The 26,761-nt window shown below is 46.0% G+C and overlaps 1 protein-coding gene across 1 annotated transcript in view; it reads left to right on the top strand.

Annotated features, from left to right (window-relative positions):
• The window catches only part of LOC148474628 (putative deoxyribonuclease tatdn3-A), a 105,944-nt gene that overhangs the window by 15,685 nt on the left and 63,498 nt on the right, over positions 1–26,761 (top strand). Inside the window, exons 4-8 of the mRNA XM_088458317.1 lie at positions 268–349; positions 1,757–1,819; positions 2,464–2,573; positions 8,652–8,707; positions 13,061–13,173. Coding sequence (XP_088314443.1) covers positions 268–349; positions 1,757–1,819; positions 2,464–2,573; positions 8,652–8,707; positions 13,061–13,173 — 424 coding nt within the window. The remainder of the gene's footprint in view (positions 1–267; positions 350–1,756; positions 1,820–2,463; positions 2,574–8,651; positions 8,708–13,060; positions 13,174–26,761) is intronic.

Genomic DNA, 26,761 nt, shown 5'->3' with positions numbered 1-26,761 from the left:
TATTTGTAAAGGGATTTATATACAATGAGACTTCATGTATACAGCATAAAAGCATTTTTTTTTTTTTTTTTTAATGTCTGGGTCAAATTTTGGCATTGGGGACCACCCCTAGAAATTAGAAAGAAGACCCCAGGACATACAAAATGTGAACTATTACTGCTTAGGTTGTACCATATCATAGTGTATAGTCAGTAGGTTTATATATGGGAGTGTATAGCAAATTAAGTATCTAGTATATACATTTTAATCACTTCCTTTTTTTTGTAGATACCCCAGATATCTCATGCCATGCTTCGGAGTACATCCCATTCAGAGGAAAACAGAAGGTTGGCACAGTGTTACGATGAAGGTCGGCATTTACAAAATATACTCTGATAATATAGTTACAGAATGTGGTATAAAATGCACATGTGTTTCGCAAGGGATGCGTTCAATATCCCGGCACATGGGATTCCGGGGTTTAGAATGCTGGCACCGGAATCTCGACAGGTTAGGTTCAGGCATTGTGGGGAGAGGGGTAGGGTTAGGGTACTTACCGACAGGTGTCGCTATCCTAACCCTGTCAGGATGCCGGCGTAGGGATTCTGACGCAGATACGGCTGCGCGAGAGATGGTAACGCGGGGGCCGCGGACCAGCAGGACATATTTATTAAAGTTATTTTGCGGGAAATCCTCTGAAAATAGCCACAAAATCAGTATCCCCAGGGTGTAGCTAGGACGGACTGTAGCGGATACCTCCGATAGCTGCCGCTGTCCCTCCATGTCAGACCACAAATGCAGCCCCCATACGTGTAACTGTCATATTCGCCAAACTTGGCCCTGGCAGCTAACGCCATCTGAAAATGGCATTAACCCCTTGTAGCCTATGGGCAACTCTCTCCCGTTCTTTCCCGGATGCCTGCTCATTGCCCCCCACTGACACATGCGCTGACTCCGAGCCTGGGAGCCATCACTTTGCTTCTAGCCATTCGCCCAGACAGGGGGCTTTCGGAAGCTCTGCCCCCCCCCCTCGCCCCTCCTCCTCCCGGTGCTCCTGCTTTAATAAATGCAAACAAACATTTTCATTTTCATGACATCATTGTGACCTGGGGTGAAATTTTCCTTCCAGAACCCCATTTTATATGCGTTTGGTGGTAAATAAGCCCCTATAGGTTTAGTGGTTGGGAAAGTTGTTGATAATAAGGAAATATCTTCAGTTCTGATCATTTTCTTGAACAGGTTTGTTCTGTTCTCTGAGACTATTCTGGTCTAAGTCGTGTGTATAGGGTGGGATGCCATATTGTGGTTCACACGTAATCACTGCGTTTGCTTATCCTGTGCAAGGCTGCACAGCGGGGAGGGGGGTCAGTGGGGGCTAATGCTACTATTTTTCTATTTTAATTTCACTATTATTAACGTGTTATACCCACCCATAATGCACTGGTTTGGTACCGTGGTCTCAGGTGTGGGGATGGGGTTATTGTGTATAGTGTGACATTACTGGGGATGTGACTAGGGCTAGTATATAATGTACAGCAGGAAGAGGGGAGACAGACAGCCCCCGGGTATATTTTATATCCTGCATAAAGAGATAACAAGACATTGCCAGGCACTGTAGATACCCTACTGTATGTGTTCCTTGTATACCGGCCTCAGGTATATTGGCATTAATGAGTGAGGTTATTGTGCCTCTGAGGTTAGTGTTCTGTTTAGTATTTGTGCATTTATTAAATTTTGCTCGTGTTACATTTTTTAACTGACTCCATTTGTTTTGTAGGATTTGGAACCGGCCCTCTCACAGTTTGACAAGTACAGAGACCACCTCGTCGCTATAGGGGAGGTGAGGCTGAGATCGCCTGGCAACGTGAATGCCCAGGGAAATGTGTGTTTTACGTCAATAGCAGCTACCAGTGTACTAACAAGTAATTCTACACGGGGACACGTGACCGTTATGTCCGTGCTCCTCACTTAATACATTTTCACTCTTTTATTATCTTTATTCTGATAAAATCAGCAAACATATTGCCGTTTGTATTAGAATTTAATGCTGCGTTTTACTGTGTACCATGTAGAGGCCACGTCAGCTGCCTATACACTGCCAAACAACTCAGTCCTTACCCAATTGTGCGATCTCATACAGGAGCCAAACTGAATCACTCAGATGGGAAGAAGTAATACCAAAACCCACTCACTCACCCCCCCCGCCAACCCCTCACCATCCACACCAATACACCATACCAAACTTATTAATCAAATGTATCCTTATTCCTATCTACTTATGTGATGCTGATAACCTCAATAACGAGTGCTTAAAACAGCAATGAGACTTCCATGGCAACCACAGTCACATGGCACATGATGTAGTAAGAAGCGAGGCTTTGGAACGCCCCTCTGAGCTCTGTATTTACTGTGACATCCTTCGTATTATATCTGTCACTGCCATATACTCTTCCTTTGTTTCATTTCTGTCCTCACCTCATTCAGGTTGGGTTGGACTTCACCCCCTGGCTTACCCCCACCTCTACAGATAGAGAGGAGCAACTGAAGGTCTTCCAGATACAACTGGACATCGCGAAACGTTTGGACCTGCCTGTGTCAGTATACAGCTTGTAAAATACAAATACACAGGGACAGAGGACCTCATTCAGAGTCGGTCGTTGCGGCCGCACGGTCGTACGCCACCGATGTTCGCTAAACTGCGCATGCGTAAAGTTCGCAGTGCGCGTGCACAAACTAGCCGCTACAATCAGAAATTTCTCTCTCCTTGAACACAGCCAGGTCGGTAGTTTGAGTGACAGATGGAGGCGTTGTGGGTGGTAACAGGGGAAGGTCTTTGAAAACGGGGGAGTGGAGATCCGAATGCAGACGTGCCTAATTATGCGAACGGCGTTTTATGGGAGTGCATACGGATTATGGGAGTGCATAATTAACAAAGTAGCGTCATGGCACATGTGACATGGGAGGTTTTACACTGACCTGATCGTAGAGCTTAAGAGAGGGTATGGTCAACCTTAAGCTCTACGACCAGTTCCGATGGTTACCGATGGTTGCGATTAATCCTTATACGGCCGGAGATGACGTGTAATGCATACGAGAAGGGGGCGTTTTTTTTGCGTAACGACTGCTTCCACCCCTTGGTCGGCCAGCTAACGATCCGACCTTAGGGACGCAACATACGAGTGCATCATTTGCATATCCGGCCCCTTTTCCAGTACGACCGTGCGGCCGCAACGACCGACTCTGAATGAAGTCCAGAATGCCGTATAAGTGAAGAGTACGAGGGTATGAGATCAGCGATAACAGCAATTGTGCAATCCACAAAGTTCCCAATATACAGGAGACAGAGGCACATTATGGGCTGATGCACCTGTAATAATTGTGCATTCACACCCATACGCGGGATGCCTTCCAGCAGCGACGGTAGCACATATGTCTGGTTTACACCAGGCACACGTCACAGACACTTCCGTCCCACTTGCACCCATGCTGTACTGTAAACCACTTAGTCCAAAAACTCATTTACTATTCGCCATCTCACGTATACAAAACAACAGAACATTTACACCGTTTACCATGACAGCGTGTTTCTGCACTCCATCTCTAAGTGCGCACGGACTAGTGTTAATCAGAAACCCCGACCCCCAGCAGCACAGCAATAATGTGATTGGTCGGTAGCAGCCCCAGAGGGTGACCCGGGGTTCCACGCAAGCATCATGTGATCAGTCACCTGACCAACCTCAATAAATGCATAATGACATCCTTTATCCAGATGAACAGACAATAAATGAATAAACATAATTGCAGCAATTAAATGATATGGGATGCTGTCATGCTCCTATGCCTTATAACATTCTGATGGAGTAATAAAAGTGTAGAGATGACAAGCGGTGTCGTAACTTCTCTCAGTTCTAGGCAAATCCCATCATACAAAGATATGAGTTCTACCTAATGACCCGTACGTCCCCTGAGGATGCATCAATACCCAGAACATAACGGGACTGATTCAGCATCTTTTGCTGCAGTGTACGAAACGCAATTGCAATGCATGCAACTACCTTTATGAACATCGGCTTTGTGACCGATTTAGAGTTAGGGAAAACATGTACTTTTCATAGAATCCAACCGGTTGATGTAAGTTAGTTGCAGTGGGGAGAATGATGTGTGTTAGTTGCAGTGGGGAGAATGATGTGTGCTAGTTGCAGTGGGGAGAATGATATGTGTTAGTTGCAGTGGGGAGGATGATATGCATTAGTTGCAGTGGGGAGAATGATGTACGTTAGTTGCAGTGGGGAGAATGATGTACGTTAGTTGCAGTGGGGAGAATGATGTATGTTAGTTGCAGTGGGGAGAATGATGTATGTTAGTTGCAGTGGGGAGAATGATGTATGTTAGTTGCAGTGGGGAGAATGATGTATGTTAGTTGCAGTGGGGAGAATGATGTGTGTTAGTTGCAGTGGGGAGGATGATATGCGTTAGTCGCAGTGGGGAGAATGATGTATGTTAGTTGCAGTGGGGAGAATGATGTATGTTAGTTGCAGTGGGGAGAATGATGTGTGTTAGTTGCAGTGGGGAGAATGATGTGTGTTAGTTGCAGTGGGGAGAATGATGTATGTTAGTTGAAGTGGGGAGAATGATATGTGTTAGTTGAAGTGGGGAGAATGATGTATGTTAGTTGCAGTGGGGAGAATGATGTATGTTAGTTGCAGTGGGGAGAATGATGTATGTTAGTTGCAGTGGGGAGAATGATATGTGTTAGTTGCAGTGGGGAGAAGGATGTATGTTAGTTGCAGTGGGGAGGATGATATGCGTTAGTTGCAGTGGGGAGAATGATGTATGTTAGTTGCAGTGGGGAGAATGATGTATGTTAGCTGCAGTGGGGAGGATGATATGCGTTAGTCGCAGTGGGGAGAATGATGTATGTTAGTTGCAGTGGGGAGAATGATGTGTGTTAGTTGCAGTGGGGAGGATGATATACGTTAGTCGCAGTGGGGAGAATGATGTATGTTAGTTGCAGTGGGGAGAATGATGTGTGTTAGTTGCAGTGGGGAGAATTATGTATGTTAGTTGCAGTGAGGAGGATGATATGTGTTAGTTGCAGTGGGGAGAATGATGTGTGTTAGTTGCAGTGGGGAGAATGATGTTTGTTAGTTGCAGTGGGGAGAATGATGTGTGTTATTTGCAGTGGGGAGGATGATATGCGTTAGTTGCAGTAGGGAGAATGATGTGTGTTAGTTGCAGTAGGGAGAATGATGTGTGTTAGTTGCAGTAGGGAGAATGATGTGTGTTAGTTGCAGTGGGGAGAATGATGTGCGTTAGTTGCAGTGGGCAAAATGATGTGTGTTAGTTGCAGTAGGGAGAATGATGTGTGTTAGTTGCAGTGGGGAGAATGATGTGTGTTAGTTGCCGTGGGGAGAATGATGTGCGTTAGTTGCAGTGGGCAAAATGATGTGTGTTAGTTGCAGTAGGGAGAATGATGTGTGTTAGTTGCAGTGGGGAGAATGTTGTGTGTTAGTTGCAGTGGGGAGAATGATGTGTGTTAGTTGCAGTAGGGAGAATGATGTGTGTTAGTTGCAGTGGGGAGAATGTTGTGTGTTAGTTGCAGTGGGGAGAATGACGTGTGTTAGTTGCAGTGGGGAGAATGACGTGTGTTAGTTGCATAGGGGAGAATGACATGCATTAGTTGCAGTGGGGAGAATGTGTTAGTTGTAGTGGGGAGAATGATGTATGTTAGTTGCAGTGGGGAGGATGATATGCGTTAGTTGCAGTGGGGAGAATGTGTTAGTTGCAGTGGGGAGAATGATATGCGTTAGTTGCAGTGGGGATAATGTGTTAGTTGCAGTGGGGAGAGTGATGTGCGTTAGTTGCAGTGGGGAGAATGATGTATGTTAGTTGCAGTGGGGAGAATGATGTATGTTAGTTGCAGTGCGGTGAAAGATGTATGTTAGTTGTAGTGGGGAGAATGATGTGCGTTAGTTGCAGTGGTGAGAATGATGTGTGTTAGTTGCAGTGCGGTGAAAGATGTATGTTAGTTGCAGTGCGGTGAAAGATGTATGTTAGTTGCAGTGGGGAGAATTATGGCCCTCATTCAGAGCCGGACGCTCTGAGCAGAGCGCACGCTCTGAATGAGGGCCGTCCTCCATAATTATGGAGCGTCCTCCTATACGCTCGTATAGCTGTGGGTCACCACCCACAGCCTATACGAGCGTGCAGATTGATGGCCGCGATGGTCTTGACCATCGCGACCATCGCCACTGCGAGCCGGGGCCTGCGGTTGAGTTTCTCAAAATCACTCCCACTGACATCAGAGCCAAAATCACTCCCACTGACATCACTAGTGATGTCAGTGGGCCGGCTTCTGACGGTAGGCGTTCCCTTGGGAACGCCCCCGTCTGGGAGGCACGCCCACCAAAGGGGGCGTGCTGTCAATCAACATCGACAGCATGCCCCCTTTGATCAGACACAACGAGCGAAGGAAAGTCCTTCGCTCGTCGCATCTGGCGCATGCGCACGACGGAGCTCCCGCCGTCGTGCGCATGCGCAGTGCACATCATCGACCCACTTGCGAGCGGACAGCCGCTTGCGAGTGGGTCTGAATCAGGCCCTATGTGCGTTAGTTGCAGTGGGGAGAATGATGTGTGTTAGTTGCAGTGGGGAGAATGATATGCGTTAGTTGCAGTGGGGAGAATGATGTGTGTTAATTGCAGTGGGGAGAATGATGTGTGTTATTTGCAGTGGGGAGAATGATGTGTTTTAGTTGCAGTGGGGAGAATGATGTATGTTAGTTGCAGTGGGGAGAATGATTTATGTTAGTTGCAGTGCGGCGAAAGATGTATGTTAGTTGCAGTGGGGAGAATGATATGTGTTAGTTGTAGTGGGGAGAATGATGTGTGTTAGTTGCAGTGGGGAGAATGATGTGTGTTAGTTGCTGTGGGGAGAATGATGTGTGTTAGTTGCAGTGGGGAGAATGATGTGTGTTAGTTGCAGTGCTGCGAAAGATGAATGTTAGTTGCAGTGGGGAGAATGATGTATGTTAGTTGCAATGGGGAGAATGATGTGTGTTAGTTGCAATGGGGAGAATGATGTGTGTTAGTTGCAGTGGGCAGAATGATGTGCGTTAGTTGCAGTGGGAAGAATGATATGTGTTAGTTGCAGTGGGGAGAATGATGTGCGTTAGTTGCAGTGGGGAGAATGATGTGTTTTAGTTGCAGTGGGGAGAATGATGTGTGTTCGTTGCAGTGGGGAGAATGATGTGTGTTAGTTGCAGTGGGGAGAATGATGTGTGTTAGTTGCAGTGGGGAGAATGATGTGTGTTAGTTGCAGTGGGGAGATTGATGTGTGTTAGTTGCCGTGGGGAGAATGATGTGCGTTCGTTGCAGTGGGCAAAATGATGTGTGTTAGTTGCATTGGGGAGAATGATGTGTGTGTGTTGCAGTGGGGAGTATATTATGTGTTAGTTGCAGTGGGGAGAATGATGTGTGTTAGTTGCAGTGGGGAGAATGATGTGTGTTAGTTGCAGTGGGGAGAATGATGTGTGTTAGTTGCAGTGGGGAGAATGATGTGTGTTTGTTGCAGTGGGGAGAATGTTGTGTGTTAGTTGCAGTGGGGAGAATGATGTGTGTTAGTTGCAGTGGGGAGAATGATGTGCGTTAGTTGCAGTGGGGAGAATGATGTGTGTTAGTTGCAGTGGGGAGAATGATGTGTGTTAGTTGCAGTAGGGAGAATGATGTGTGTTAGTTGCAGTGGGGAGAATGATGTGTGTTAGTTGCAGTAGGGAGAATGATGTGTGTTAGTTGCAGTGGGGAGAATGTTGTGTGTTAGTTGCAGTGGGAAGAATGATGTGTGTTAGTTGCAGTGGGGAGAATGATGTGTGTTAGTTGCAGTAGGGAGAATGATGTGTGTTAGTTGCAGTGGGGAGAATGTTGTGTGTTAGTTGCCGTGGGGAGAATGATGTGCATTAGTTGCAGTGGGCAAAATGATATGTGTTAGTTGCAGTGGGGAGAATGATGTGTGTATGTTGCAGTGGGGAGTATATTATGTGTTAGTTGCAGTGGGGAGAATGATGTGTGTTAGTTGCAGTGGGGAGAATGATGTGTGTTAGTTGCAGTAGGGAGAATGATATGTGTTAGTTGCAGTGGGGAGAATGTTGTGTGTTAATTGCAGTGGGGAGAATGATGTGTGTTAGTTGCAGTGGGGAGAATGATGTGTTTTAGTTGCAGTAGGGAGAATGATGTGTGTTAGTTGCAGTGGGGAGAATGTTGTGTGTTAGTTGCAGTGGGGAGAATGATGTGTGTATGTTGCAGTGGGGAGAATGATGTGTGTATGTTGCAGTGGGGAGTATATTATGTGTTAGTTGCAGTGGGGAGAATGATGTGTGTTAGTTGCAGTGGGGAGAATGATGTGTGTTAGTTGCAGTGGGGAGAATGATGTGTGTTAGTTGCAGTGGGGAGAATGACGTGTGTTAGTTGCAGTGGGGAGAATGATGTGTGTTAGTTGCTGTGGGGAGAATGATGTGTGTTAGTTGCAGTGGGTAGAATGTTATATGTTAGACTATAAATCTGCCAACGTGCAGCATTATATGAGACTGGTTACTCGGCAGCACTTCTGCTTTTAAACCTCTCCTGTTATGTATATGGCTCTTGTGATTTCTGAGATTTATGTCTTTACATTGGCAGAAATGTCCATTCCCGTTCAGCTGGAAGACAGACTATAGCTTTCCTTAAGGAACAAGGTATGAGCTTTGTAATTACAATCTAATTATTGTTCGCAGTTGTTCATGTGGTACAATTACAGCATCTACTACAGAGGAGAAGGCTGCGAATCGCATATTAGCTGTAGGTAATTGCCGGTATTTGACTGGTTTGTTATTTGGCCTCTGTATAATACTTTTCTATTTTTTATCTGTAATACATTTTAGATATTATTAGTGTTTTTATTTGTAACATCGGTGGCGCATGTGAGGATGGGGACGGGGGGGGGTAGGGGGGTCACAAATGTCCTGATTGGGGCTGACTGCTGAAATACAGATGATCAGGTGGTATCATAGTAACATAAATGTATTGTATCCTGCCCTGGAGAATGCAGACTTTGCTCTACTTTACTTTATCCATGAGAACGCCGGCTCCCATTTACTGTAAATCCGTAACATCCGCAGCTCCAGGATGGTGACGGTGATGCAGTAAGGGCGACATGGCAGTGACCAGTTGCTGAGGGCTTACCATGGCACACCAGCTAATTACCAGGTGGCATTTGGCACAATGGCCCTCATTCAGAGCCGTTCGCTATTTGCGGTCGTTCGTTTAAAAACAAGGGGTGGCTATTCAAATGATCCGTACGCACATCGCAGTCTGTTCACACCTCTAAGTCTGAACGAGCGAGCAAAACATACGCTCGTTTATTTCTTAAAAACGCCCCCTGGCCGCTCGCATCCTACGTCATGTCCGCTATTTATTAGATTAATCGAGTACATCGACCAGCGTATGAACTGCTCGCTATTCTTGTGGTTGGTGTTTGCTACCACAAATTTGCGAGCAGTTCTGGCTATAAAATAACCCAGTGACGTGAACAATGACGCTGCTGTTTTAAATATACACACCCATAAAACGCCCGTTTTGACCTTTAAGCACGCCTGCGTTCGGATCTCCACTCCCCATTTTCAAGCACTTTCCCCTGTTACCACCCACATACGCCTCATTCTGTCATTCAAAATAGCAGGCACTCGCTATATTGCGTACCAACGATTTTCGGCCGCACTGACTGGTTCGCGCATGCGTACTAAAAACCGTACGCATGCGCAGATGTGCAAACATCGCTCGGAACGAGCGTACTGCCGCTAACGAGCGGCTCTGAATGAGGGCCAATATGTCATTCTATCTGCCTGTTATTTTACTTAACTATAAGGAACTATGGGGGAGATAGAAAAAGTACCAACCAATCAACGTCTGTCATGTTACAGGGTGTGGGTCTCATTCAGACCCGCTCGCGAGCGCAGGACACTCGCAAGCGGGTCGATGGTACCCAAATGCGCATGCGCCCGACGGAGGGAGCTCCGTCGTGCGCATGCGCGAGACCCGGCGAGCAACGGGGAAGCCGTCGCTCGGGGTCTCGCACCAAAGGGGGCGTGCTGTCGATGGCGTGGCTGCCCAGACGGAGGCGTTCCCATGGGAACGCCTACCGTCTGGGTCCGGCCCCACTGACATCACTAGTGATGTCAGTGGGAGTGATTTTGGCTCTGATAGAGCCAAAAGCACTCCGGGCTTGCGGAAGCAGGGTCTCGTCGCAAGCCCGATGGTCGCGATGATCTTGACCACGTCCGGCTCTGAATCAGGCCCTGGGTTTGAAAAATAACAGTTAGGAGCTGAGTGGCTGGTACTTTGATGTCTATTTACTAAGCCTTGGATGGAGATAAAGGGCCTGATTCACTACGGATCACAATGTTGCGTACACACACAGGGCCTGATTCAGACCCGGACGTTAAGCTGCGATCGCTCGCTGCCAAAAGGGACCGGGTATGCAAATTCCGCGATCGTCGCACTGTGTGGCGCAAGGACGCCCTCTATGTTTTAGAGAGCAACAGCATGGAGCGCACACAGGTGTATAAAGCTGCCCACCTTTCTCTCTTAGCATATGTCATCTCCAGAAAGTGTGTGATTAATCGGTAACATCGAGAGCCATCGGAGCTGCACGCAGCGCTTGAGGTAGACCCTACCCCGCCACAAGCACTGTGATCACTGCAGGCTGAAATACAACCAGGTGACGTGTATGACGCCTCCATGCTAATTATGCACGCCCTTTAAACGCTGTTTTGACGGTCAGATACACCTGCGTTTGCACCTCCACTCCCCCATTTACAAGCACCTTCCCCTGTTACCACCCACAAACGGCGCTATCTGTCGCTCAAGGTAGTGCTTAGTCTTTGTGCTACGAGCGCACGATTCCCAATCGCAGTGACTGGCTCGCGCACTGCGATGTATACGCATGTGCAGACGGGCGACAATCGCCCATGGCGAGCGATCGCGGCTTAGCGTTCGGGTCTGAATCAGGCCCACAGTTCAACTGCGATAGCGCGCTACTCCATTGCGATCACAATGCAAACTCAGCGCTACATAAGGACGCCCACTTTACATGACACACATCCATACTATAAGGAACTATGGGGGAATAGCAGAATAGCGAAACCATCGGTACAATCGAGTACCCTCGGACCCATACGCACACTTGCACAAGCCCTGACCTTACTCAGCTACGAGACCTCAGGCTGCGTATAGCTTTGCAGTGGATAATTTATGCACGCCCCTGTAACAGCGGTGAAACGCACCAGCACGCCTGCGTTCGGCCGACCCCACCCCCCTCCCCGGTCACCACCCACAAACAGCTCTTCCTGTCAATCACTTTGCGATGGGTCTGCATGGTCACTGCGATCGTTGTCCCGATCGCAGTGAAGTGTTCGCGCACTGCAATGAATACGGAAGCACAGTACTCAACAAACAGCCGACTGTGTGCGTAATCGCAGTTGCGATCCTTGCTGAATCAGGCCCTGTGCGCGCAGGAGGAGTGCGACTTTAACGCATGCGCAAAGGATAAAAAATTAGCTCCACTGCATCTGACATGGGCCGGGCGCCTGCGTCACAATGATCCCCTATAGATTCCTCATACAGTCACTTTATCTATCTAATAATAAGAAACTCGTCCACATATATACCCCCCCCCCCACACACACATTTATTTTATTGTCTCCTTATCCCTCTCCTCATGTATCTCTCCTCCCTGTTGTTAGTTACTATTGTTCCCTGCAGGTCACACAATGTTGCAGTCTCTTTATGTCTCACGTGTGCTGTTATGTGTCACGTGTGCTGTTATGTGTCACGTATGCTGCTATGTGTCACGTGTGCTGTTATGTGTCACGTATGCTGTTATGTGTCACGTGTGCTGTTATGTGTCACGTATGCTGTTATGTGACACGTGTGCTGTTATGTGTCACGTGTGCTGTTATGTGTCACGTGTGCTGTTATGTGTCACGTGTGCTAATGGTGCACACACACGGTCCAACTTTGCAGGACGATATGAACGATATCGTTTATCGTTATATCGTTAACTTTTTTATATTGAACGACCAACGATGCGCGTGGCCGTATGGACGATAACGATACGTGAGGTTGACCGTACATGCAGGCCAACTTGGTCGATATCATCATTTAAATACTGTCAGATATCATTCATCGTTCATAATCGTTGATGATATCGTTCATTTTTAAAGTAGAAAAAAAATCGTTCAACGATATCGATGATCGAGCAAGTTGGACCGTGTTTATGCACCATTAGGGTGTTTGATTGTTGACATTCGGATTGTCGTCATTCTGAACATATCGACATTATAATCCACAATCATTTCAGGTGTTATTTAAACTAGGAAACATCAATATAAATGTTGTTACACTTTCATAAAAATATAGTATAAAAATCAGGCAGCACGTATTGGCCCTGATTCAGAGCCGGACGCTCTGACCAGAGCGCTCGCTCTGAATCAGGGCCCACCTCCATTAATATGGAGCGTCCTCCTGGACGCTCGTATAGCTGTGGGTCACCACCCACAGCATATACGAGCGTGCAGGATGATGGTCGCGATGGTCTTGACCATCGCGACCATCGAAACTGCGAGCAAAAGCCTGCGGTTGGGTTTTTCAACCGCAAGGCCAGGAGTGATTTTGGCTCTATCAGAGCCAAAATCACTCCCACTAACATCACTAGTGATGTCATTGGGGCCGGCTTCAGACGGTAGGCGTTCCCTTGGGAACGCCTCCGTCTGACAGGCACGCCCACTAAAGGGGGCGTGCTGTCAGTCACCATCGACAGCACGCCCCCTTTGATGAGACACTCCGAGCGAAGGAATGTCCTTCGCTCGTCGGGTCTTGCGCATGCGCAGTGGGGACCATCGACCCACTTGCGAGCGGACAGCCGCTCACGAGTGGGTCTGAATGAGGGTCATTGTGATATATGTGTATTACATTGATTGATAAGTACATCAGTGCGTTTCTGTATGTGTATTACATTGATTGATAAGTACATAAGAGCGTTTGCCTCTCAGGTGCAGAGAAAGTTTTGCTGCATAATTTTGCCGGCCGCCCATCAGCAGCCCTGGATGGTGCGCAGGCCGGGTACTTCTTCTCCTTTCCCCCCGCGGTGGCAAAAAATAATCAGGTAAGATACCAAACAGGATCGCTGATAGTGATGGGGCTCCTGACCCGCTAATCACAGCTGTATGTGATCCGCTTGTATGATTGAGTGTCTGATTCATTACGGCTTGCAATAGCGATTACGCATGCAATCTTACTGCGATAGTATCCTAATCCACTGCGATCGCTATGCCGTCACAGCACTACATAAGGACGCCCACTTTACCTTACACACAACCGTAATCATTAGCAACTCTGAGAAACCATCTGTAACATGGAGTACCATCACAGCCTCACACACACTTACACAGGCTCTGACCTTACTCAGGAATTACTAACCTCATCACACACAGTGATTACACAAGACTGAGAAACCATCAGTAACATGGAGTACCATCACATCCTCACACACACTTACACAGGCTCTGACCTTACTCAGGAATTACTAACCTCATCACACACAGTGATTACACAAGACTGAGAAACCATCAGTAACATGGAGTACCATCACATCCTCACACACACTTACACAGGCTCTGACCTTACTCAGGAATTACTAACCTCATCACACACAGTGATTACACAAGACTGAGACACCATCAGTAACTTGGAGTACCATCACAGTCTCACACACACTTACACAGGCTCTGACCTTACTCAGGAATTACTAACCTCATCACACGCAGTGATTACACAAGACTGAGATACCATCAGTAACATGGAGTATCATCACATCCTCACACACACTTACACAGCTCTGACCTTACTCAGGAATTACTAACCTCATCACACACAGTGATTACACAAGACTGAGAGACCACCAGTAACACGGAGTACCATCACATCCTCACACACACTTACACAGGCTCTGACCTTACTCAGGAATTACTAACCTCATCACACACAGTGACTACACAAGACTGAGATACCATCGGTAACATGGAGTACCATCACAGCCTCACACACACTTACACAGGCTCTGACCTTACTCAGGAATTACTAACCTCATCACACACAGTGACTACACAAGACTGAGAGACCATCAGTAACATGGAGTACCATCACATCCTCACACACACTTACACAGGCTCTGACCTTACTCAGGAATTACTAACCTCATCACACACAGTGATTACACAAGACTAAGATACCATCAGTAACATGGAGTACCATCACATCCTCACACACACACTTACACAGGCTCTGACCTTACTCAGGAATTACTAACCTCATCACACACAGTGATTACACAAGACTGAGAGACCATCAGTAACATGGAGTACCATCACATCCTCACACACAATTACACAGGCTCTGACCTTACTCAGGAATTACTAACCTCATCACACACAGTGATTACACAAGACTGAGAGACCATCAGTAACATGGAGTACCATCACATCCTCACACAAAATTACACAGGCTCTGACCTTACTCAGGAATTACTAACCTCATCACACGCAGTGATTACACAAGACTGAGAAACCATCAGTAACATGGAGTACCATCACAGCCTCACACACACTTACACGGGCTCTGACCTTACTCAGGAATTACTAACCTCATCACACACAGTGATTACACAAGACTGAGACACCATCAGTAACATGGAGTACCATCACATCCTCACACACACTTACACAGGCTCTGACCTTACTCAGGAATTACTAACCTCATCACACACAGTGATTACACAAGACTGAGAAACCATCAGTAACATGGAGTACCATTACAGCCTCACACACACTTAGACAGGCTCTGACCTTACTCAGGAATTACTAACCTCATCACACGCAGTGACTACACAAGGCTGAGACACCATCAATAACATGGAGTACCATCACATCCTCACACACACTTACACAGGCTCTGACCTTACTCAGGAATTACTAACCTCATCACACACAGTGACTACACAAGACTGAGAAACCATCAGTAACATGGAGTACCATCACATCCTCACACACAATTACACAGGCTCTGACCTTACTCAGGAATTACTAACCTCATCACACACAGTGATTACACAAGACTGAGACACCATCAGTAACTTGGAGTACCATCACAGTCTCACACACACTTACACAGGCTCTGACCTTACTCAGGAATTACTAACCTCATCACACGCAGTGATTACACAAGACTGAGATACCATCAGTAACATGGAGTATCATCACATCCTCACACACACTTACACAGCTCTGACCTTACTCAGGAATTACTAACCTCATCACACACAGTGATTACACAAGACTGAGAGACCACCAGTAACACGGAGTACCATCACATCCTCACACACACTTACACAGGCTCTGACCTTACTCAGGAATTACTAACCTCATCACACACAGTGACTACACAAGACTGAGATACCATCGGTAACATGGAGTACCATCACAGCCTCACACACACTTACACAGGCTCTGACCTTACTCAGGAATTACTAACCTCATCACACACAGTGATTACACAAGACTGAGAAACCATCGGTAACATGGAGTACCATCACAGCCTCACACACACTTACACAGGCTCTGACCTTACTCAGGAATTACTAACCTCATCACACACAGTGACTACACAAGACTGAGATACCATCAGTAACATGGAGTACCATCACATCCTCACACACACTTACACAGGCTCTGACTTTACTCAGGAATGACTAACCTCATCACACACAGTGATTACACAAGACTAAGATACCATCAGTAACATGGAGTACCATCACATCCTCACACACACACTTACACAGGCTCTGACCTTACTCAGGAATTACTAACCTCATCACACACAGTGATTACACAAGACTGAGAGACCATCAGTAACATGGAGTACCATCACATCCTCACACACAATTACACAGGCTCTGACCTTACTCAGGAATTACTAACCTCATCACACACAGTGATTACACAAGACTGAGAGACCATCAGTAACATGGAGTACCATCACATCCTCACACAAAATTACACAGGCTCTGACCTTACTCAGGAATTACTAACCTCATCACACGCAGTGATTACACAAGACTGAGAAACCATCAGTAACATGGAGTACCATCACAGCCTCACACACACTTACACGGGCTCTGACCTTACTCAGGAATTACTAACCTCATCACACACAGTGATTACACAAGACTGAGACACCATCAGTAACATGGAGTACCATCACATCCTCACACACACTTACACAGGCTCTGACCTTACTCAGGAATTACTAACCTCATCACACACAGTGATTACACAAGACTGAGAAACCATCAGTAACATGGAGTACCATCACAGCCTCACACACACTTAGACAGGCTCTGACCTTACTCAGGAATTACTAACCTCATCACACGCAGTGACTACACAAGGCTGAGACACCATCAATAACATGGAGTACCATCACATCCTCACACACACTTACACAGGCTCTGACCTTACTCAGGAATTACTAACCTCATCACACACAGTGACTACACAAGACTGAGAAACCATCAGTAACATGGAGTACCATCACATCCTCACACACAATTACACAGGCTCTGACCTTACTCAGGAATTACTAACCTCATCACACACAGTGATTACACAAGACTGAGAAACCATCAGTAACATGGAGTACCATCACAGCCTCACACACACTTACACAGGCTCTGACCTTACTCAGGAATTACTAACCTCATCACACGCAGTGATTACACAAGACTGAGAGACCATCAGTAACATGGAGTACCATCACAGCCTCACACACACTTACAAAGGCTCTGACCTTACTTAGGAATTACTAACCTCATCACACGCAGTGATTACACAAGACTGAGAAACCATCGGTAACATGGAGTACCATCACAGCCTCACACACACTTACACAGTCTCTGACCTTACTCAGGAATTACTAACCTCATCACACACAGTGACTACACAAGACTGAGACACCATCAGTAACATGGAGTACCATCACAGCCTCACACACACTTACACAGGCTCTGACCTTACTCAGGAATTACTAACCATCACACACAGTGATTACACAAGACTGAGACACCATCAGTAACAAGGAGTACCATCACATCCTCAAACACACTTACACCGGCTCTGACCTTACTCAGGAATTACTAACCTCATCACACACAGTGATTACACAAGACTGAGACACCATCAGTAACATGGAGTACCATCAAATCCTCACACACTTACACAGGCTCTGACCTTACTCAGGAATACTAACCTCATCACACACAGTGATTACACAAGACTGAGAGACCATCAGTAACATGGAGAACCATCACATCCTCACACTCAATTACACAGGCTCTGACCTTACTCAGGAATTACTAACCTCATCACACGCAGTGATTACACAAGACTGAGAGACCATCAGTAACATGGAGTACCATCACATCCTCACACACAATTACACAGGCTCTGACCTTACTCGTGAATTACTAACCTCATCACACACAGTGACTACACAAGACTGAGACACCATCAGTAACATGGAGTACCATCACAGCCTCACACACACTTACACAGGCTCTGACCTTACTCAGGAATTATTAACCATCACACACAGTGATTACACAAGACTGAGATACCATCAGTAACATGGAGTACAATCACATCCTCACACACACTTACACAGGCTATGACCTTACTCAGGAATTACTAACCTCATCACACACAGTGACTACACAAGACTGAGAAACCATCAGTAACATGGAGTACCATCACATCCTCACACACAATTACACAGGCTCTGACCTTACTCAGGAATTACTAACCTCATCACACACAGTGATTACACAAGACTGAGATACCATCAGTAACATGCAGTACCATCACAGCCTCACACACACTTACACAGGCTCTGACCTTACTCAGGAATTACTAACCTCATCACACACAGTGATTACACAAGACTGAGAAACCATCAGTAACATGGAGTACCATCACAGCCTCACACACACTTACACAGGCTCTGACCTTACTCAGGAATTACTAACCTCATCACACGCAGTGATTACACAAGACTGAGAGACCATCAGTAACATGGAGTACCACCACAGCCTCACACACACTTACACAGGCTCTGACCTTACTCAGGAATTACTAACCATCACACACAGTGATTACACAAGACTGAGATACCATCGGTAACATGGAGTACCATCACAGCCTCACACACACCTACACAGGCTCTGACCTTACTCAGGAATTACTAACCTCATCACACACAGTGATTACACAAGACTGAGAAACCATCAGTAACATGGAGTACCATCACAGCCTCACACACACTTACACAGGCTCTGACCGTACTCAGGAATTACTAACCTCATCACACGCAGTGATTACACAAGACTGAGAGACCATCAGTAACATGGAGTACCATCACAGCCTCACACACACTTACACAGGCTCTGACCTTAATCAGGAATTACTAACCTCATCACACACAGTGACTACACAAGACTGAGACACCATCAGTAACATGGAGTACCATCACAGCCTCACACACACTTACACAGGCTCTGACCTTACTCAGGAATTACTAACCATCACACACAGTGATTACACAAGACTGAGATACCATCGATAACATGGAGTACCATCACAGCCTCACACACACCTACACAGGCTCTGACCTTACTCAGGAATTACTAACCTCATCACACACAGTGATTACACAAGACTGAGAAACCATCAGTAACATGGAGTACCATCACAGCCTCACACACACTTACACAGGCTCTGACCGTACTCAGGAATTACTAACCTCATCACACGCAGTGATTACACAAGACTGAGAGACCATCAGTAACATGGAGTACCATCACAGCCTCACACACACTTACACAGGCTCTGACCTTACTCAAGAATTACTAACCTCATCACACACAGTGACTACACAAGACTGAGACACCATCAGTAACATGGAGTACCATCACAGCCTCACACACACTTACACAGGCTCTGACCTTACTCAGGAATTACTAACCTCATCACACACAGTGACTACACAAGACTGAGATACCATCAGTAACATGGAGTACCATCACAGCCTCACACACACTTACACAGGCTCTGACCTTACTCAGGAATTACTAACCTCATCACACGCAGTGACTACACAAGACTGAGATACCATCAGTAACATGGAGTACCATCACATCCTCACACACACTTACACAGGCTCTGACCTTACTCAGGAATTACTAACCTCATCACACACAGTGATTACACAAGACTGAGATACCATCAGTAACAAGGAGTACCATCACTTCCTCACACACACTTACACCGGCTCTGACCTTACTCAGGAATTACTAACCTCATCACACACAGTGATTAAACAAGACTGAGACACCATCAGTAACATGGAGTACCATCAAATCCTCACACACTTACAAAGGCTCTGACCTTACTCAGGAATACTAACCTCATCACACACAGTGATTACACAAGACTGAGAGACCATCAGTAACATGGAGTACCATCACATCCTCACACACAATTACACAGGCTCTGACCTTACTCAGGAATTACTAACCTCATCACACGCAGTGACTACACAAGACTGAGACACCATCAGTAACATGGAGTACCATCACAGCCTCACACACACTTACACAGGCTCTGACCTTACTCAGGAATTACTAACCTCATCACACGCAGTGATTACACAAGACTGAGAAACCATCAGTAACATGGAGTACCATCACAGCCTCACACACACTTACACAGGCTCTGACCTTACTCAGGAATTACTAACCTCATCACACACAGTGATTACACAAGAATGAGACACCATCAGTAACATGGAGTACCATCACATCCTCACACACACTTACACAGGCTCTGACCTTACTCAGGAATTACTAACCTCATCACACACAGTGATTACACAAGACTGAGACACCATCAGTAACATGGAGTACCATCACAGCCTCACACACACTTACACAGGCTCTGACCTTACTCAGGAATTACTAACCTCATCACACGCAGTGATTACACAAGACTGAGAGACCATCAGTAACATGGAGTGCCATCACAGCCTCACACACACCTACACAGGCTCTGACCTTACTTAGGAATTACTAACCTCATCACACGCAGTGATTACACAAGACTGAGAAAACATCGGTAACATGGAGTACCATCACAGCCTCACACACACTTACACAGTCTCTGACCTTACTCAGGAATTACTAACCTCATCACACACAGTGACTACACAAGACTGAGACACCATCAGTAACATGGAGTACCATCACAGCCTCACACACACTTACACAGGCTCTGACCTTACTCAGGAATTACTAACCTCATCACACACAGTGATTACACAAGACTGAGAAACCATCAGTAACATGGAGTACCATCACAGCCTCACACACACTTACACAGGCTCTGACCTTACTCAGGAATTACTAACCTCATCACACGCAGTGATTACACAAGACTGAGAGACCATCAGTAACATGGAGTACCACCACAGCCTCACATACACTTACACAGGCTCTGACCTTACTCAGGAATTACTAACCATCACACACAGTGATTACACAAGACTGAGATACCATCGGTAACATGGAGTACCATCACAGCCTCACACACACCTACACAGGCTCTGACCTTTCTCAGGAATTACTAGTCTCATCACACACAGTGATTACACAAGACTGAGAAACCATCAGTAACATGGAGTACCATCACAGCCTCACACACACTTACACAGGCTCTGACCGTACTCAGGAATTACTAACCTCATCACACGCAGTGATTACACAAGACTGAGAGACCATCAGTAACATGGAGTACCATCACAGCCTCACACACACTTACACAGGCTCTGACCTTACTCAGGAATTACTAACCTCATCACACACAGTGACTACACAAGACTGAGACACCATCAGTAACATGGAGTACCATCACAGCCTCACACACACTTACACAGGCTCTGACCTTACTCAGGAATTACTAACCATCACACACAGTGATTACACAAGACTGAGATACCATCGGTAACATGGAGTACCATCACAGCCTCACACACACCTACACAGGCTCTGACCTTACTCAGGAATTACTAACCTCATCACACACAGTGATTACACAAGACTGAGAAACCATCAGTAACATGGAGTACCATCACAGCCTCACACACACTTACACAGGCTCTGACCGTACTCAGGAATTACTAACCTCATCACACGCAGTGATTACACAAGACTGAGAGACCATCAGTAACATGGAGTACCATCACAGCCTCACACACACTTACACAGGCTCTGACCTTACTCAAGAATTACTAACCTCATCACACACAGTGACTACACAAGACTGAGACACCATCAGTAACATGGAGTACCATCACAGCCTCACACACACTTACACAGGCTCTGACCTTACTCAGGAATTACTAACCTCATCACACGCAGTGACTACACAAGACTGAGATACCATCAGTAACATGGAGTACCATCACAGCCTCACACACACTTACACAGGCTCTGACCTTACTCAGGAATTACTAACCTCATCACACGCAGTGACTACACAAGACTGAGATACCATCAGTAACATGGAGTACCATCACATCCTCACACACACTTACACAGGCTCTGACCTTACTCAGGAATTACTAACCTCATCACACACAGTGATTACACAAGACTGAGATACCATCAGTAACAAGGAGTACCATCACTTCCTCACACACACTTACACCGGCTCTGACCTTACTCAGGAATTACTAACCTCATCACACACAGTGATTAAACAAGACTGAGAGACCATCAGTAACATGGAGTACCATCACAGCCTCACACACACTTACACAGGCTCTGACCTTACTCAGGAATTACTAACCTCATCACACACAGTGACTACACAAGACTGAGACACCATCAGTAACATGGAGTACCATCACAGCCTCACACACACTTACACAGGCTCTGACCTTACTCAGGAATTACTAACCATCACACACAGTGATTACACAAGACTGAGATACCATCGGTAACATGGAGTACCATCACAGCCTCACACACACCTACACAGGCTCTGACCTTACTCAGGAATTACTAACCTCATCACACACAGTGATTACACAAGACTGAGATACCATCGGTAACATGGAGTACCATCACAGCCTCACACACACCTACACAGGCTCTGACCTTACTCAGGAATTACTAACCTCATCACACACAGTGATTACACAAGACTGAGATACCATCGGTAACATGGAGTACCATCACAGCCTCACACACACTTACACAGGCTCTGACCTTACTCAGGAATTACTAACCTCATCACACACAGTGACTACACAAGACTGAGATACCATCAGTAACATGGAGTACCATCACAGCCTCACACACACTTACACAGGCTCTGACCTTACTCAGGAATGACTAACCTCATCACACACAGTGACTACACAAGACTGAGATACCATCAGTAACATGGAGTACCATCACAGCCTCACACACACTTACACAGGCTCTGACCTTACTCAGGAATTACTAACCTCATCACACACAGTGATTACACAAGACTGAGACACCATCAGTAACATGGAGTACCATCACATCCTCACACACACTTACACAGGCTCTGACCTTACTCAGGAATTACTAACCTCATCACACACAGTGATTACACAAGACTGAGACACCATCGGTAACATGGAGTACCATCACAGCCTCACACACACTTACACAGGTTCTGACCTTACTCAGGAATTACTAACCTCATTACACGCAGTGATTACACAAGACTGAGAAACCATCGGTAACATGGAGTGCCATCACAGCCTCACACACACTTACACAGGTTCTGACCTTACTTAGGAATTACTAACCTCATCACACGCAGTGATTACACAAGACTGAGAAACCATCGGTAACATGGAGTACCATCACAGCCTCACACACACTTACACAGTCTCTGACCTTACTCAGGAATTACTAACCTCATCACACACAGTGACTACACAAGACTGAGACACCATCAGTAACATGGAGTACCATCACAGCCTCACACACACTTACACAGGCTCTGACCTTACTCAGTAATTACTAACCATCACACACAGTGATTACACAAGACTGAGATACCATCAGTAACATGGAATACAATCACAGCCTCACACACACTTACACAGGCTCTGACCTTACTCAGGAATTACTAACCTCATCACACACAGTGACTACACAAGACTAAGATACCATCTGTAACATGGAGTACCATCACAGCCTCACACACACTTACACAGGCTCTGACCTTACTCAGGAATTACTAACCTCATCACACGCAGTGACTACACAAGGCTGAGACACCATCAGTAACATGGAGTACCATCACATCCTCACACACTTACACAGGCTCTGACCTTACTCAGGAATTACTAACCTCATCACACACAGTGACTACACAAGACTGAGATACCATCAGTAACATGGAGTACCATCACAGCCTCACACACACTTACACAGGCTCTGACCTTACTCAGGAATTACTAACCTCATCACACACAGTGATTACACAAGACTGAGAAACCATCGGTAACATGGAGTACCATCACAGCCTCACACACACTTACACAGGCTCTGACCTTACTCAGGAATTACTAACCTCATCACACACAGTGACTACGCAAGACTGAGACACCATCAGTAACATGGAGTACCATCACATCCTCACACACACTTACACAGGCTCTGACCTTACTCAGGAATTACTAACCTCATCACACGCAGTGATTACACAAGACTGAGAAACCATCAGTAACATGGAGTACCATCACATCCTCACACACAATTACACAGGCTCTGACCTTACTCAGGAATTACTAACCATCACACACAGTGATTACACAAGACTGAGATACCATCGGTAACATGGAGTACCATCACAGCCTCACACACAATTACACAGGCTCTGACCTTACTCAGGAATTACTAACCTCATCACACGCAGTGATTACACAAGACTGAGAGACCATCAGTAACATGGAGTACCATCACAGCCTCACACACACTTACACAGGCTCTGACCTTACTCAGGAATTATTAACCATCACACACAGTGATTACACAAGACTGAGATACCATCGGTAACATGGAGTACCATCACAGCCTCACACACACTGACACAGGCTCTGACCTTACTCAGGAATTACTAACCTCATCACACACAGTGATTACACAAGACTGAGATACCATCAGTAACATGGAGTACCATCACAGCCTCACACACACTTACACAGGCTCTGACCTTACTCAGGAATTACTAACCTCATCACACACAGTGATTACACAAGACTGAGACACCATCAGTAACATGGAGTACCATCACATCCTCACACACACTTACACAGGCTCTGACCTTACTCAGGAATTACTAAACTCATCACACACAGTGATTACACAAGACTGAGAAACCATCAGTAACATGGAGTACCATCACAGCCTCACACACACTTACACAGGCTCTGACCTTACTCAGGAATTACTAACCTCATCACACGCAGTGACTACACAAGGCTGAGACACCATCAGTAACATGGAGTACCATCACATCCTCACACACACTTACACAGGCTCTGACCTTACTCAGGAATTACTAACCTCATCACACACAGTGACTACACAAGACTGAGATACCATCAGTAACATGGAGTACCATCACAGCCTCACACACACTTACACAGGCTCTGACCTTACTCAGGAATTACTAACCTCATCACACACAGTGACTACACAAGATTGAGACACCATCAGTAACATGGAGTACCATCACAGCCTCACACACACTTACACAGGCTCTGACCTTACTCAGGAATTACTAACCTCATCACACACAGTGATTACACAAGACTGAGAGACCATCAGTAACATGGAGTACCATCACATCCTCACACACACTTACACAGGCTCTGACCTTACTCAGGAATTACTAACCTCATCACACGCAGTGATTACACAAGACTGAGAAACCCTCAGTAACATGGAGTACCATCACAGCCTCACACACACTTACACAGGCTCTGACCTTACTCAGGAATTACTAACCCCATCACACACAGTGATTACAGAAGACTGAGATACCATCAGTAACATGGAGTACCATCACATCCTCACACACACTTACACAGGCTCTGACCTTACTCAGGAATTACTAACCTCATCACACGCAGTGATTACACAAGACTGAGATACCATCAGTAACATGGAGTACCATCACATCCTCACACACACTTACACAGCTCTGACCTTACTCAGGAATTACTAACCTCATCACACGCAGTGATTACACAAGACTGAGAAACCATCAGTAACATGGAGTACTATCACATCCTCACACACACTTACACAGGCTCTGATCTTACTCAGGAATTACTAACCTCATCACACACAGTGACTACACAAGACTGAGAGATCATCTGTAACATGGAGTACCATCACATCCTCACACACACTTACACAGGCTCTGACCTTACTCAGGAATTACTAACCTCATCACACACAGTGACTACACAAGACTGATAAACCATCAGTAGCATGGAGTACCATCACATCCTCACACACAATTACACAGGCTCTGACCTTACTCAGGAATTACTAACCTCATCACACACAGTGATTACACAAGACTGAGAGACCATCAGTAACATGGAGTACTATCACAGCCTCACACACACTTACACAGGCTCTGACCTTACTCAGGAATTACTAACCTCATCACACACAGTGACTACACAAGACTGAGACACCATCGGTAACATGGAGTACCATCACAGCCTCACACACACTTACACAGGCTCTGACCTTACTCAGGAATTACTAACCTCATCACACACAGTGACTACACAAGACTGAGACACCATCAGTAACATGGAGTACCATCACAGCCTCACACACACTTACACAGGCTCTGACCTTACTCAGGAATTACTAACCATCACACACAGTGATTACACAAGACTGAGACACCATCAGTAACATGGAGTACCATCACATCCTCAAACACACTTACACAGGCTCTGACCTTACTCAGGAATTACTAACCTCATCACACACAGTGATTACACAAGACTGAGACACCATCAGTAACATGGAGTACCATCACATCCTCACACACAATTACACAGGCTCTGACCTTACTCAGGAATTACTAACCTCATCACACACAGTGATTACACAAGACTGAGATACCATCAGTAACATGCAGTACCATCACAGCCTCACACACACTTACACAGGCTCTGACCTTACTCAGGAATTACTAACCTCATCACACACAGTGATTACACAAGACTGAGAAACCATCAGTAACATGGAGTACCATCACAGCCTCACACACACTTACACAGGCTCTGACCTTACTCAGGAATTACTAACCTCATCACACGCAGTGATTACACAAGACTGAGAGACCATCAGTAACATGGAGTACCATCACAGCCTCACACACACTTACACAGGCTCTGACCTTACTCAAGAATTACTAACCTCATCACACACAGTGACTACACAAGACTGAGACACCATCAGTAACATGGAGTACCATCACATCCTCACACACAATTACACAGGCTCTGACCTT

This window comes from Taudactylus pleione, unplaced genomic scaffold (assembly GCF_031769625.1).
Source record: "Taudactylus pleione unplaced genomic scaffold, aTauple2 ptg000825l, whole genome shotgun sequence".
Classification (NCBI taxonomy): domain Eukaryota; kingdom Metazoa; phylum Chordata; class Amphibia; order Anura; family Myobatrachidae; genus Taudactylus; species Taudactylus pleione.
This window is presented reverse-complemented; position numbering and strand designations above follow the sequence as displayed.